Source organism: Maniola hyperantus, chromosome 8 (assembly GCF_902806685.2).
Source record: "Maniola hyperantus chromosome 8, iAphHyp1.2, whole genome shotgun sequence".
NCBI lineage: Eukaryota > Metazoa > Arthropoda > Insecta > Lepidoptera > Nymphalidae > Maniola > Maniola hyperantus.
The window spans coordinates 15,410,999-15,425,376 of record NC_048543.1 but is presented as its reverse complement, the minus strand read 5'-3'; the positions used below and the strand labels follow the sequence as shown (position 1 = coordinate 15,425,376).

Below are 14,378 nucleotides of genomic sequence, written 5' to 3'. Positions count from 1 at the left end.
AAGTGCCGTATACCCCGGGCTCCGCGTAGACCGATTTTTGAACGTTTTCCGGAAGGAAAATCTAAAAGAAGAAACAAGGACTCTAAAGTGAAAAGTGCTGTGCAAAAAGCTCATAAGTGAAAAGTGTAGTGAAAAGTGCACGAGTCCTGTGTCGGCAGACGATCTCAAATTCGTGAAGTGTTGTTAACCCGTCCGGTGCAACGCCAGGGTGTGACCCTGACCCCACAGAGTTGGAATTCACGGGAGGTCCGGCCGCTTATTCTGTAAACATCTTCGCTTATCGCTGAAGAATGCAGGCGAGCGTCTTGTTTATGTTAACATTCGTCGAACTGTAAGTGTTATCTCTATTATGGTCTACGCGTTATAAATGAACAATATTGAATTGAATACAAAGAAGATTATAGATTGAAAATTATAGATGTAATATTCAAAGGAATTTGAAAGTTTAAAAACTATTAACTTTTGACAAAGTTATATAAAAAGGAATTTATGAAAGGAGAATACATAGAAAGTTGTGGAAGAAACTTATATTTGACATTTTACATTTGACATTTTATATTTTACAGTTTTATTTTACATTTTTGTGTGTACTTTATTTTACTTGTGTGTTTACTCTATTCTATTGATTGTTTTTTTTTGTGTTTTGTGTATCAAAGTATCCAGATCGAACTACTAACATAGTTTTACAAAATGCCGAGGTCAGATAAGGTTAGCTTAGACGTCCCACAGAGACCTCAAGACAGTGAGACTAGGTCACCGTCCCCGGTCCTGTCAATTAAAGGCGAAATAGAAGTAGATTTGAACATCTTGTTAAAATTTATAAAACCTTACGATGGGTCACGAGAAACTATTAATTCTTTTATCACGAATTGCAATAACGCTTTCGATTTGGCTACGGAGTCACAAAAGTATATCCTATTTAAATACATTCTAAGCCAACTTCAAGGCAAGGCTGAAATAGCAGCCTCGATTAAAGACTTTACCTGTTTCGAACAACTTAAGGAATTTCTCAAAACCCAATTCAGTCAAAAGAAACACTATTCCCATTTAATCATGGACCTGCAGGAAACAAAACAATTATCCACAGACAGTGTCGTACAATTTTCAACCAAAATTGAGTCAATTCTCACCCAGCTTCTAACAGAGATTACCATGAATTCACATAGGAAGTTAGAAATTCCAGGGCGTACAGCCGCGATGGAGGACTTAGCTCTCCATCACTTCCTTATGGGTTTGCACCCTAGGATTTCGAACATTGTTAGGTGTCGGTCCCCTCGGAACCTAAACGAGGCAATTTCGCTAGCAATCTCGGAAGAAAAGATCCAACAGACATTATATAGAAAAACTGAAAACTACCAAAAGGAAAGAAGGAATTTTCCGGGTCAATTGATGTCAAAACCCCTTCAGGGACAACAAAGAAAATTCTACAAGCCTCCTCAAGGTAATAATTCCTTTATGCCTAGACCCCCTCAGGGTCAGCAAAACCAATTTGGGCCCCGACCCCCTCAGGGTCAACAAGGCCAAAGAAACTTCTATAGGCCTCCTCAAGGCTCATCATATCATCCACAAAATAGCTTTGTGCCCAGACCTCCTCAAGGTCACCAAGGAAACAGATTTCAACAACCATCTTATTTCAATAAACCACACATCAACTTCGTTGATGAAGAAGAGGAAGAAGATGATAGGACTCCTTATGATGAGGAAAATCATCCGGGACCTTCCGTCCCCGACGAACAGGATCATGACGAAACTACCGACTACTATGAGAACGACGAGGATTTAAACATGTAGATGTCACGTCGTCGTGCCGGACGCGACATCACCCAAGTCGTGGCACGAATAGGATTTTCAAAATCAATAACAACAACAACAGGCTATTACCACATATTAACGTACAAACTTCAGGAAGTTCCAGGCCTCTTTCATTATTGCTCGATACAGGCGCATCCATCTGCCTTATAAGAAGGTCCGCCTTAACAAACACCATGAAGGTGTATTCGGAAAATGTGTCAGTAAAGGGAATCGATTCCAAAATCGATTTACCCCTCAAAAGTTTAGGTTACGTGAACCTTAAAATAAAAATAGGAAACGAATTGATATGCCATAAGTTCCATGTATTCAACGAATTACAGATCCCCTATGATGGAATCATAGGATCAGACCTTTTTGCGGCATATAATTGTCAGCTAAACTATAATACAAATAGCCTCGAAATCAATCAACACAAGGCATATTTAATTTTCACTGAACCAAAGTACCTTATTACACCAAGATCAGAAACTGTTATCGAATGTTCGGTAGAAAATCCCGAAATAAGAGAAGGAATGATAATAGATCAGAGAATTTCCGAACAGGTTCTTATTTCCAACTGCATGGTTAAAGTGAAACCCAATAAAAGAGTCAACATTACTATATTGAATACTACCGAAGAACCTATTGAAATAAATTCTAATCTAAACCTTAAATTGCAGAAAATTCCGTCTCACAACATAAAATTAGTTAACAATTGCCAGAACACGTTAGAGAGAACCGAACGAGTTGTTGATTCTCTCAGGTTGTCGCATTTAAACGACGAAGAGGGCGAACAACTCGTGAATGTTTGTTCGCAATACTCCGATATATTTCACTTACCAGATGACAGACTAACATACACGAACGCGTTGAAACATCAAATCAAAACAAATTCGGACACTCCTATTAACGCAAAATCTTACAGATTCCCTCAATGCCACAAAGACGAGGTTCAAAACCAGATAAAGAAGATGCTAGACCAAGACATAATCCAGCCATCGATATCACCCTGGTCTTCACCCATCTGGGTGGTACCCAAAAAAATTGACGCTTCAGGTGAAAGAAAATGGAGAGTGGTGATAGACTACCGAAAACTCAACGATATAACCATTGGAGAATCGTATCCCATTCCACAGATCAACGAAATCCTGGACCAATTAGGAAATAGTAAATACTTCTCTACCCTTGACTTGGCATCTGGGTTCCATCAGATCCGACTAGACCCAGAGGACGCGGACAAAACCGCCTTCACCATCCCAGAAGGGCACTACCAGTTCAAAAGGATGCCATTTGGACTAAAAAACGCCCCAGCCACGTTTCAGAGAATGATTAATACCGTTCTCTCCGGGCTGCAAGGAATTCACTGCTATGTCTATCTAGACGACATCGTCATTTATTCTTATGATCTAAATTCGCACATAGAGAAATTAAAAAGTGTATTCGATAGGTTACGCCAATTCAATCTTAAACTGCAACCAGACAAATGCGAATTTCTGCGAAAGGAAGTAAACTATTTAGGGCATACTATTACAGACGAAGGAGTTAGACCAAATCCCGACAAGATAAAAGCTGTAAAAGAATTCCCTATCCCAAAGAATCAAAAAGATGTAAAATCTTTCCTAGGTCTCATTTCCTACTACCGAAGATTCATTTCAAATTTCTCCATGCTTGCAAAACCACTTACCTCACTCTTGAAGAAGAATACCACGTTCAATTGGGGTAATGAACAACAACTCTCTTTCGAAACTTTGAAAAGTAAATTATTAACAGCACCAATACTTATCTACCCAGACTTTACTAAGCCGTTCATACTTACCTGTGACGCATCAAATTATGCTATCTCTGCAATTTTGTCTCAGGGAGAAATAGGAAAAGATCGTCCTATTGCTTTTGCGTCACGTACATTAAATAAAGCTGAAACAAATTACAGCACTACAGAAAAAGAATGTCTTGCAATTGTTTTTGGTACTAAAACATTTAGACCTTACCTGTATGGAAATACTTTTACCATTGTCACAGACCATAAACCGCTTCAATGGCTTTTCAACTGCAAGGATCCTGGATCACGTTTAGTAAGATGGCGACTCAAATTGGAAGAGTATGATTACAGCATAAAATACAAAAAGGGAAAAGTTAACGCTAATGCTGACGCTTTATCAAGATACCCAGTTAATCCTGTTACAGTAAATCCAGAAGAACTAAATTTAGACGGAGATCTAGAAGAATTACTCATTTCTCCACCATCTTTTGAACTAGATGAAATCTTACCTGATACGGGAGACCAACCAATTATTCCCACTTCTAATCCGCAAATAGGAGACTTCTCTCCGTTACCGATTGCCGAAGATCTACCAGACATGTTTGAAACACCACTGGTTTCGGAACCATTACCACCTGTACCTTCTGTACCATCTCCACCTGAACTCATTGGTTCACCACCTTTCGAGCAAATCGACCTACCAAGTAGAGAATTAAGCCCAACTGATGATGACTACTCCACATTTCTGAAAACTGTGTCTGACAAGAATAAAAATTTCAATACGCACATCGTAGAACACAATGAAAGTTTACTGAAATCATCGGTTAAAACATTATTAATACCCACATCCATTGATCTCGATGAGTCAAATCCATATGTTGAAGAAATATTAGGTAATGTTGCAAATTCAAACGAGATTATGGAAGCTGAAAAACAATTACATTCATATTACAAAGTAGAAGCAACCAATAAAACATATTTTCTTCTCTTCACGAAAGTGCACCATTTCGATGAATCACGTTATATTGAAATATTTGAGACTCTGAAACGCGTTAGAAATCAATTATTAATATTTGGAAATATAGATGAAATTGCAATTTCCGATTTCAGAGACCCGTTTGAAAAACATTCCTTTACAAAGATATATAATATTATTTTATTTCTTTTCAATAACACTGGTATTAAGGTGAATATATATCACAATAATATAACTTATCCATCTCCTACCGAAATAAAGAAGATTTTACACGATAACCATGATATCCCAGTCGCTGGACATCTAGGATCAGCCCGCATGTTTAGTAGAGTAAAAGATATGTACTACTGGAAAGGAATGCGTAAAGATATAGAAACATACGTCAAAGCCTGCAAATCTTGTCAGGAAAACAAAGCACTAAGGAGGATAAACAGGGCTCCCATGCAAATTACCAGCACTAGTACTGCGCCATGGCAGCGCCTCAGTCTAGATATAGTTGGACCCTTACCAGAATCCGGATTAGCAAAACTAAAATACATACTCACACTACAAGACGACTTAACGAAATTTTCCGTAGCGTATCCAGTTCGTAGTACAACAGCAGAAGAAACGACAGACTGTCTTCTACATTTCATATCTCTTTTTGGAATACCGAAAATGATTCTTACAGACCAAGGTACGAACTTCACGGCAGAATTATTCAAGAAAACCTGCCAATTCCTGAAAATAAAGCAGTTATGGTCTTCACCATATCACCTCCAGACACAAGGTGCATTAGAAAGGAGTCACTCAACCTTAAAAGAATATTTAAAATCCTATGTTAATGAAGGACAGACTGACTGGCCCCGTTACGTCTACACCGCAATGCTAGCGTATAATACAGCTACCCATTGTACTACCAATTACACCCCGTACGAATTGTTATATGGCCATAAGCCATTTATCCCAAATTCTATCTTTGACGAAACTCCTGGAGCCACCTATCCCGAATACGTGAAGATGCTTCAGAATCGTCTTAAATTCTCACAACAAAAAGCAGTTCAAAACATACAAAATTCTAAAAACAGATCAAAAAACTATTATGATTCCCATAGTAGACCACGACAGTACAAAGTAGGCGACTACGTTTACCTGAAAAACCATCTAAGGTTACGCAAAGCCTTATCCCCATTATGGAAAGGACCATACAAGGTCATAAAAATTCTTGGTAATAATACCTTATCCTTGCTAATCAATAGACGTCATGTCACTCATCATTACGATGAGGTGAAATTGGCCGAAACATCCGGAAATACCTAATAGGTTAACGGAAACTACTTATAGGTATTAGTTGTAGGAGAAAAGTTTACCTTTAAAATTAAAAGGTAATTAGATATAGTATAGTATTAATTTCATTTACTTACTCTCGTAAAATTTAATTTAGATTACTTAGCTTAGGTTTAAGGAAAAGACTCTTATCATTTTTAAAATTTAACAAATAAATTCTTGAGAATTACCATTAACATATATTATGAAATTTTCAGTGTTTTCGCCCAACCGCATCAGGAATACATACAACAAATTTCAGCAAGCTCCGGTATTTATTTTGATTACCTGGGAAATGTAAAAATAAACGAAGGACAATTAAATGTTCTAATTCCATTAGATATATCGTTTGTAAAACCACATGTCGAAAATATTAACTCGGTAATTAATACAGTTAGAAACACTTGTAAGAGAACTTCAGTTAGTAAAGAGTGCTATAACATTTTCGAGCCTTTAACATTACGATACCAAGATATAGTAAAACAATTCTCTGCCATATCTCATTTGTTAGATACAAAAGCCAAACGCAGTGCTTGGTTTGCAGGGATCGGTTCCATTATGAAACACATCTTTGGAACTTTAGACGAAGATGATGCAGTAGTTTTTGATGAAGCAATAGATTCCGTATTGAATAACGAAAGGAAAATATCGTCTTTGGTTAAAGAAAACATTTTAGTAACTAACTCTATAATTAATAATTTTAATGAAACATTCATAAAGGTCCAAGTAAATGAACACCGTCTGAATGAAGCTATTGACAAATTCTCGGCGAAAATAGGAAATTTATCCATCACTGAAGATAAAATTCAATTGCAATTAGATATTAACGATGTATTCACTAGCCTTGAAATGTCTATACTTACATTATCATTCAAACTTGAAGATATCGTAAATGCCATAATGTTCAGTAGTCAGAATATATTGCATCCATCAATAATTACACCAAAACAACTCCACAGGGAACTTATTGATTGCTCTAGACATTTACCTCAAGAATTAGAATTACCAGTCCCACTTGAGATTTCTATGATACATACTATTATGAAAATATCAAAGGTATCGTCTTACTATATGAAAAACAAATTGATATTCGTATTACAAATACCATTAGTGTCAAGTACACAATATAGATTATATCATAATATCCCTTTGCCTACACCGCATATTCCTGGTAAACCAGAGTCTTTCAGTTTAGTAATTCCTAGTTCGAAATATATCGCAATGACTATTGATAAAAACCACTATTTCGATCTGGACGATTTGAATAACTGTTTAATTATTAATTACGAACATTATATATGTGATGTTGCAAATGTGTATGCAACTGATGGTAAAAGTACTTGTGAAAGCGAATTGTTATCAAAGGTCATTAATAAAATCCCGAACCAATGTGAAACCAAGTTCATATATGGTAAAGTAAATATTTGGAAAAAATTGAATTATAATAGGTGGATATTTGTCCAATCCGAACCAAGTAAAATTATCATAGAATGTCAGAGATTTAAAATACATAAAGAGGACACTTTGTTAGGTACTGGTGTTCTAACCTTACGAGAATCATGCATTGGATACAATAAAAACACAGTCCTTATGACAAATAAACTTGATAAAAATATATCTTTACCTCTAATAACCTTTGATTACAATCTCATTAATGATTCGTGTTGTAATAGGTTTAAATTTGAGAAAATTAAAGATAGTGTGTCCCCTATTCGTTTGGAGAGAATCGATTTAGATAATTTAAAATCCCAAAGGGAAATGTTAAATAAAAATTTCTTCAGCACAGAACTGACAGAAGAGATTCCTCACATAATAAAATACGGGACGCATTACTCAATTCTAACCATAATCATTTCCATTGGTATTGTCGGTGGAGTGATATATATTGTAGTTCGTAAGATATTCAAAAACGTAAATGTAAAGGAAAATAAATTACCGGATAAGAATTTTGAAAATATAGAGTTGGAAGTGAATATTAATCCAAAGGGCGGTGAAGTCGATGAAGTCACAGATAAGTCTATTGGATATCCGAAACTTAAACGGAAACTTTAAGTCTTCTTTATGAAGATAAACTTCGGAAGAAAAACTATCCGAAGTTTACCCCCATGGGGGAGGTGTTACACCTTTGGTATGTATACAATAGTGCTAACGCAAGCACACCCCACCTAAGCTCTCCTAACAAGAGGCTAGACGACAACAGTCAGTCTCGAGGGTAACGTCAACCAGTTAACACGTCTTTCCGGTTATTTGTTTTCGTAATATAAATTGTGTAGAAACTAATTAAATAGTTTTAGGGAAATAAAATCTTTTTTTAAAAAGCCTTTCCCCAAAGATCCCGTAACAGTACGCACCTGAGCGGCGCGGCGCGGCGCTTCAGCGAGCTGCACGTCGCGGCACAGAGCTTCAAAATATCATTTCTATCATTTTGTATGGCGCATATCGCACTAGAGCGGCGCTGCACAGCGCTTCACCGCGCGTTGCCGCGCGGCACGGCTGGAGAGAATATTTTGAAGCGCAGCGAAGCGACGCGCAGTGCAGTGACGCTAGTGCGACATACCCAGCGGCGCGGCGCGGCGCTTCGCGCTCGTACGCGAACGGGTATAAAAGTGACGCGCAAGTGACGCGAGGTGCCGCGTACTGAAGTTGTAGTGCGGTAGGCACCGTCGAGCGGCCTGAGGTGACGCGTTCTGCAGTCGGACTGAAGCGCCGCGCCGCGCCGCTCAGGTGCGTACGAACCTTTAGTTTAATATGGCACATCTCTGCTTCGGCCTCTTTCCGACACAGTAGGATATAGTCTGTGAGCAAAGAAGTAAAAAAAATAGGTACCTACCTACTTGTCTGTGAGTGTCAAGCTTCATTCAAGTAGTGTCACAAATCTCTATGGCGTAGATAGAGAATACCATACTCTATTAATGAATAGACTGAGATTTGGTCACTGTCTGGTGCCAACACACCTGAATAAAATAAAAATACTAAACAGTAAAAAATGCAACTATTGTGATTATGAGGAGGCTGATGTTAATCATATGATACTCAAATGTCCAGCTTTTGGCATACAAAGACTTATATTAGCCAGTGATCTAAACACTATAAATATGGAACAAAAACAAAAAATTGATTTTCCCCGCCATGTAAAGGACTTGTTGTGTAAAACGTCATATTTTAAGTCTATTTTTAATTATATAAGTAATACTATAAATAAAGTGTAAAAACGTTAGACTAATTAGTTATAAGCAATTTTGTATTTTTAGAATAATATTTAGTTATAAGCAATTTTGTATTTTAGAATTTGTAAATTTTTGAAAGGCCTTAAAGGACTGTTATCCAGGGCCGTAAAATAAATTAAAAAAAAAAAAAAAAAAATACTATACTCTGTGTGAAAGTGTCAAAAGAAACCTTCACCTTCAATCCAATGATTAAAAAAAATTAATACCTACCTACAGAAAAAGTCAAACAAATGTTTTGCACGAGCGTGTCAATTATTCGAGGTGTTTCTGCATTTGCGAAACGAGCATCCATTCGAGCGGTACACACGACATTCTACGCGATGGCTCCAGTCAAGGTAATTCATGACTTTGTATGGAAATTGGAAATCACATAACAAAAGCTAATAAGGCTCGTGTAATCCTAGGTCGGGGACAAGTTGCCGGCAGTGGATCTGTTCGAGGATTCTCCAGCTAACAAAGTGAATGTATGCGATTTGACGAGTGGAAAGAAGGTCGTACTGTTTGCGGTGCCCGGCGCCTTCACACCCGGATGTTCCAAGACTCATTTGCCGGGATACGTGCAGAATGCTGACAAGTTGAAGGCCGAGGGGGTTTCCGAGATTGTGTGTGTGTCTGTCAATGATCCCTATGTGATGGCTGCTTGGGGAGCACAACATAACACCACGGGAAAGGTGAGATAGCCAATTTTGATAAAACTTATTTATTGCAAACATGAGAGTCATTTTATTTGTGTTGATCAAACTTATTATTTTTCTCACTAAATTTCGCTTTTGTATGCTTAGTAAATATCAAAAAATTTGGGATCTCTGCTTGGTGTAGTTAGGTTGCACAAATCTGTTCATTCTTATCAAAATTGATTCAGCTCTTTAGAGTGTTATCAAAATCAAATTGTATAGTGTGCCTCTTAGCATTTCAATGAGAAGCTTACAAGTTTACATTTTAAGCGAACTCAAGAAAACTGAAGTATACCTCTAATTCAGTCTAATTTGCTGCTGTTAAAACATAAATTTACTGTTTTTACACAACATTATCCATTCTATCCATACTAATATTATAAATGCAATCCGTTCAACAGATTTGGCCAAAATTTAGTACAGCAATAGCTTGCACCCGCATCTCGGGAAAGGACATAGGCTACCACCAACCCAAAAAAAATCAAAGAGTTCCCACAGGATTTTTAAAAACCTAAACCCACGTGGACGAAGTCACATGCATCATCTAGTTATAGTATAAAAACATTATTTACCGTTCAGTAACATGAAAACAACTGATAAGCAATCTCACAAGTAAAAGTATTGATTGACCTTCAACTCTTGCAGTCAATACTTGATAACATGTACATAAATTATGAACTACTAACTAAATAAGTAATGTATGGATATGGAAATCCATACATTACTTATTCAGTAGGTATATTTTTGAATTGATTTTATAGATGTTAATTTGATTGAAAGTGTATTCTGCTATATTTGTTTAGCACTTAGTACCTACTTGACTGCTTTATTGATATTTCAAAGCTATCTGCAATCAGTCATTGAATGGACTTTTATCAGATTGTTATGAGTGCATTCATGGTTGGGAGAAGGTCACTCCATTGAGAAACTCTTCTCATAATGCTTTTGCTGGCCTTAGAGTGCACATGACAGTTCTTCTATTGCAGCTCTTTTCAGCCTACTAACTAGCATGTGGTAAGTGACACTGCCAGACTATTTGCTTGTCTTCAAGCCTGGCCTTGTGTTTCTTAGCATTACTATTTATTTCTCCTCTGATTGTGGGTAAGATATTTGTGTCTTTCAGTTGTTTTCGTAAACCATGAGGCTGGGGCATTAAGTATTGTGCGAAAGACTGTTTTGATATCGCTGTAGTATTTTATATGTTAGAGTTGCTGGCTGTGCCCCACAACTCCAAACCATATGTCCATACAGGTTTTAGGAAGCTTTTGAATATGAGTACTTTGTTATTGAGGCTTTATTGATTTAGTGGCTGGATTATTTATGTTCCAGATTGTAAGGCCCTGATAAGAACTAAACATTCAGGGTTACTAAACAAGCTTGGTTTGAGTCCTCAGAGGCTATTTAGAGTGAGCAAATGGAGAGTGCTTATGTGTTTGTGCATTCTAATAGCTCTTGAAGTCAACAAGTCACTTAGATACATAGCTGTTATTGTCTGATCATTATATTGCCTACATAATGCTTAATTACTTCATTTTTATGTCTAAGTTATTTCTATCCTAACACAATACAAGTCTCTGAATATAAATTCTCACGTTAGAACCCTGAACTCAAATACATTGGTTATACATAAACCTCAGATAAACAGTAAACACAACATGGTATAACATATTCCTTCATTAAAAGTATGAAATAAGTATTTACGGTTGTGCGGGGCATCCCCACCCTGATTGCCATCTCAACCTGTCACATACGTATATATTTTTTTAAAGCTGATTGTTGCAAAAAATAATAGTGTATAGATGGTGCTGCTGAGCAGTAGTTAGATCAATGGTAATCATTACACTGCTAACAAACAGCATCACACACTGCCTTTTCTAGATCAGAAAGATAATCTATGCAACAGTTTGATGTGTTTGAACTAGGTATAATTGCCATAATTTAATGTAATTCTTAAATGTTCTTCCCAGGTCCGCATGCTGGCAGACCCCAGTGGAAATTTCATCAAGGCATTGGACCTTGGTACCAATCTGCCACCGCTTGGCGGATTTCGTTCCAAAAGGTTTTCAATGGTCATCAACGACAGTACAGTTCAGGAACTGAATGTGGAACCAGACGGAACAGGACTATCCTGCTCACTCGCTGATAAGATTAAAGTGAAATAAATAATTTAATAATATTATAAAAATTTCAAATCTCAGTTATAATGTGATTCCCACACCTAGCTTTACGCAGACCTTAGACTGTCTGAGCACCCCTTGTGATAATGCTTTTATGGAATTATATTATGAATACTTTAATTTTTAATGTTCACTTCTTGTTTAATTTCACTATTTGTTCCTAAACAGTTTCGGACAGGAATTTCTGTGAGATGATCTTTATTTCGGTTGATTATGTAAACATTTTTTTTAATTAGGTCCATTTATGAGATAGGTACTCGTAACGGACTAAAAGCCAGCGCGTGTCAGACCTGAGACCTTCGTTATTTCATAAAAGCTGAAAGTTTCTCTGCACTTGTCCCCAACTCTGGGAGGAACGGAAAGAGTAGGTATATAACCACTACGGGAGGAACGTTTGTTTGGGTCATGGTGGTTTGGCAGATAACAGGTAATAAAGATGTAAAGAGGGTAGATATTCCTAATACCGGATCTCTACCTAGGTAGTATTGGTAGAAAAAATGAACTTTTGGAATTACCCTAAAGCGCTTATTACAGGTGTAATCAGTCTATATTACTTTACTCTATGGGTGTAATTTATGATGTCCTAAATAGAATTCAGGAGAGGAACGACCTATACCCAGAGATAACTAGGTTCTAGGTGTGGTTATAGGTAGACAAGAATCATGATGCTTGGAAATGAAATTCCAAAGTTAGCAACTCTTACTCTATCTCAGTACCTACTCTATGTATGGCAACGAATATTTTTATGTTAGTACTCTGTGGTGAATATAAATACTCCACCACAGACTATGTACATAGGATATTTACAGAGCACAGTGTTGATAACTTTAGAATTTCATTTACATAGGTATTTTTCATGAGATTCCTATACTTCTACTTCAATGGTTGTGACTGTTTGTGAATGGTTTGTGACCAAGGCTCAAAACCAAAAGAGCCAGAACTCAGAGCCGTAAAATGTTGTCAAATCAAAGAGTATATATCTCACTATATGTTTGTCAAAAATATTGGGTGTTATTGGTCTGTGTCAGTTGGGACGAGACGGGGCAGTGGTACAAATTTCTCAGTAGTATTTATTTTTAAGTAAAACTATGTTATTATGACTGAAACCCCTAAATATGTTTAAGCAGTTACAATATTGTGGTACAGTGCTCTTTTTTTTGACATTAATTTATATAACAAGGTTAGTTTTGAGTGAGATATTCGAAGATGAAAGCACAGAGGTCGACGAATGGCTCGACCAAAACGATCTCGGCGATTACAAGAAGCTCTTCAAAGATCTCGGTGAGTAGTTATTCTATACTAGATGATACCCGCGACTACGTCGGCGTGGATTTAGCTTTTTAAAAATCCCGTCGGAATTCTTCGATTTTCAGGGATAAAAAGTATAGTCTATGTCGGCAAGCTATCTCTGAACCAAGTAGATGATACCCGCAACGTCGTCCATATCGCTTTGGGGTTTCTGAAAATCCTGTGGGATCTCTTTTATTTTGTGGGACCAAAAGTAGCCCATATCCTTCCCCATGATGCAAGCTATCTCTGTACCAAATTTCACCAAAATCAGTTTGACGAATGGGCCGTGAAAAGCTAGCATACAGAGAGACAGACACTTCCAAATTTATAACAGTAGTATGGATTTCATAATTAACACTGCTTGTATTTTGGGGATGGGCATAAGCTATGTTTATCCCACAAAACACAAGAGTTCTCACAGGATTTTTATAAGTTTAACTGATTTTGATGAAACTTGGTACAGAGATAGCTAGCATCTTACAGCCGCGTGATCTATTAATTAATGAAACTAATTTCACATTAGGCACCCATGATCACAGCTAGACAGTGTATATATATTTTTTTGTAAAGATTAGTACTCAGTAGATACTTGGTAGGTTATTTTGTATAAATCAGGGGGCACAGGAGTGCTCCTGTCAAGACGAGTTGTATTTTATCGTTGCTCCATACCAATTTTCCAATAAATTTGATAAGTTACTTTTGAATCATCCAATGCTTCTATAACCACTGGTTTGGAATGTTGGCGGTTGCTCTTTCAATTCAATTCAATTCCCAATTATTGGCTTTTAGGTGTGCCAGCTGGGCACAGAGTGTTTCGCCAGTGTCACGTTTATGGAGAAGGCGGTTGCTCTTTTCAAAGATTCTATTTGAGTACTAACAACAATATTATGTCATAGATAAAAGTAATTGCAGTCCCTCACACATTGTTGGATTGAGCTGCAAGTCAAATCCACGCTTTTATCTTTTACATAATTTACGATTGTGTGATATGCTTTTTCAGTAAATTATTATTACTATGAATTATGACATTTTGATAATGTAACTATAAGATTAAAATTAAGGAAGTAGTGTAACCATTTTTAAAATTTTACTGTTGTGGTCATTTCTATTTGTTCTTTTCTTAAAATTTTTTTTTTTGTAAGTTCCACATATTATTTTGCACGCCATACATAAATGGCA

General features: G+C 36.8%; 3 protein-coding genes across 4 annotated transcripts in view; all 3 read left to right on the top strand.

The window, feature by feature from the left end:
* The window catches only part of Caf1-105 (chromatin assembly factor 1, p105 subunit), a 120,845-nt gene that overhangs the window by 29,307 nt on the left and 77,160 nt on the right, over positions 1 to 14,378 (top strand). The gene's annotated exons all lie outside the window — the stretch shown is intronic.
* Positions 9,221 to 12,042, top strand: Prx5 (Peroxiredoxin 5). The gene is made up of 3 exons (XM_034970974.2): positions 9,221 to 9,393; positions 9,463 to 9,729; positions 11,700 to 12,042. The coding sequence occupies exons 1-3, from the start codon at positions 9,289 to 9,291 to the stop codon at positions 11,892 to 11,894; spliced, it is 567 nt and encodes a 188-aa protein (XP_034826865.1). The 5' UTR covers positions 9,221 to 9,288; the 3' UTR covers positions 11,895 to 12,042.
* LOC117984614 (apoptosis-resistant E3 ubiquitin protein ligase 1) overlaps positions 12,964 to 14,378 on the top strand; it is a 44,112-nt gene continuing 42,697 nt past the window's right edge. For both annotated transcript variants that reach the window (XM_069500484.1, XM_034971233.2), the window contains exon 1: positions 12,964 to 13,190. In XM_069500484.1, coding sequence (XP_069356585.1) covers positions 13,025 to 13,190 — 166 coding nt within the window. In that variant the 5' untranslated portion in view covers positions 12,964 to 13,024. The remainder of the gene's footprint in view (positions 13,191 to 14,378) is intronic.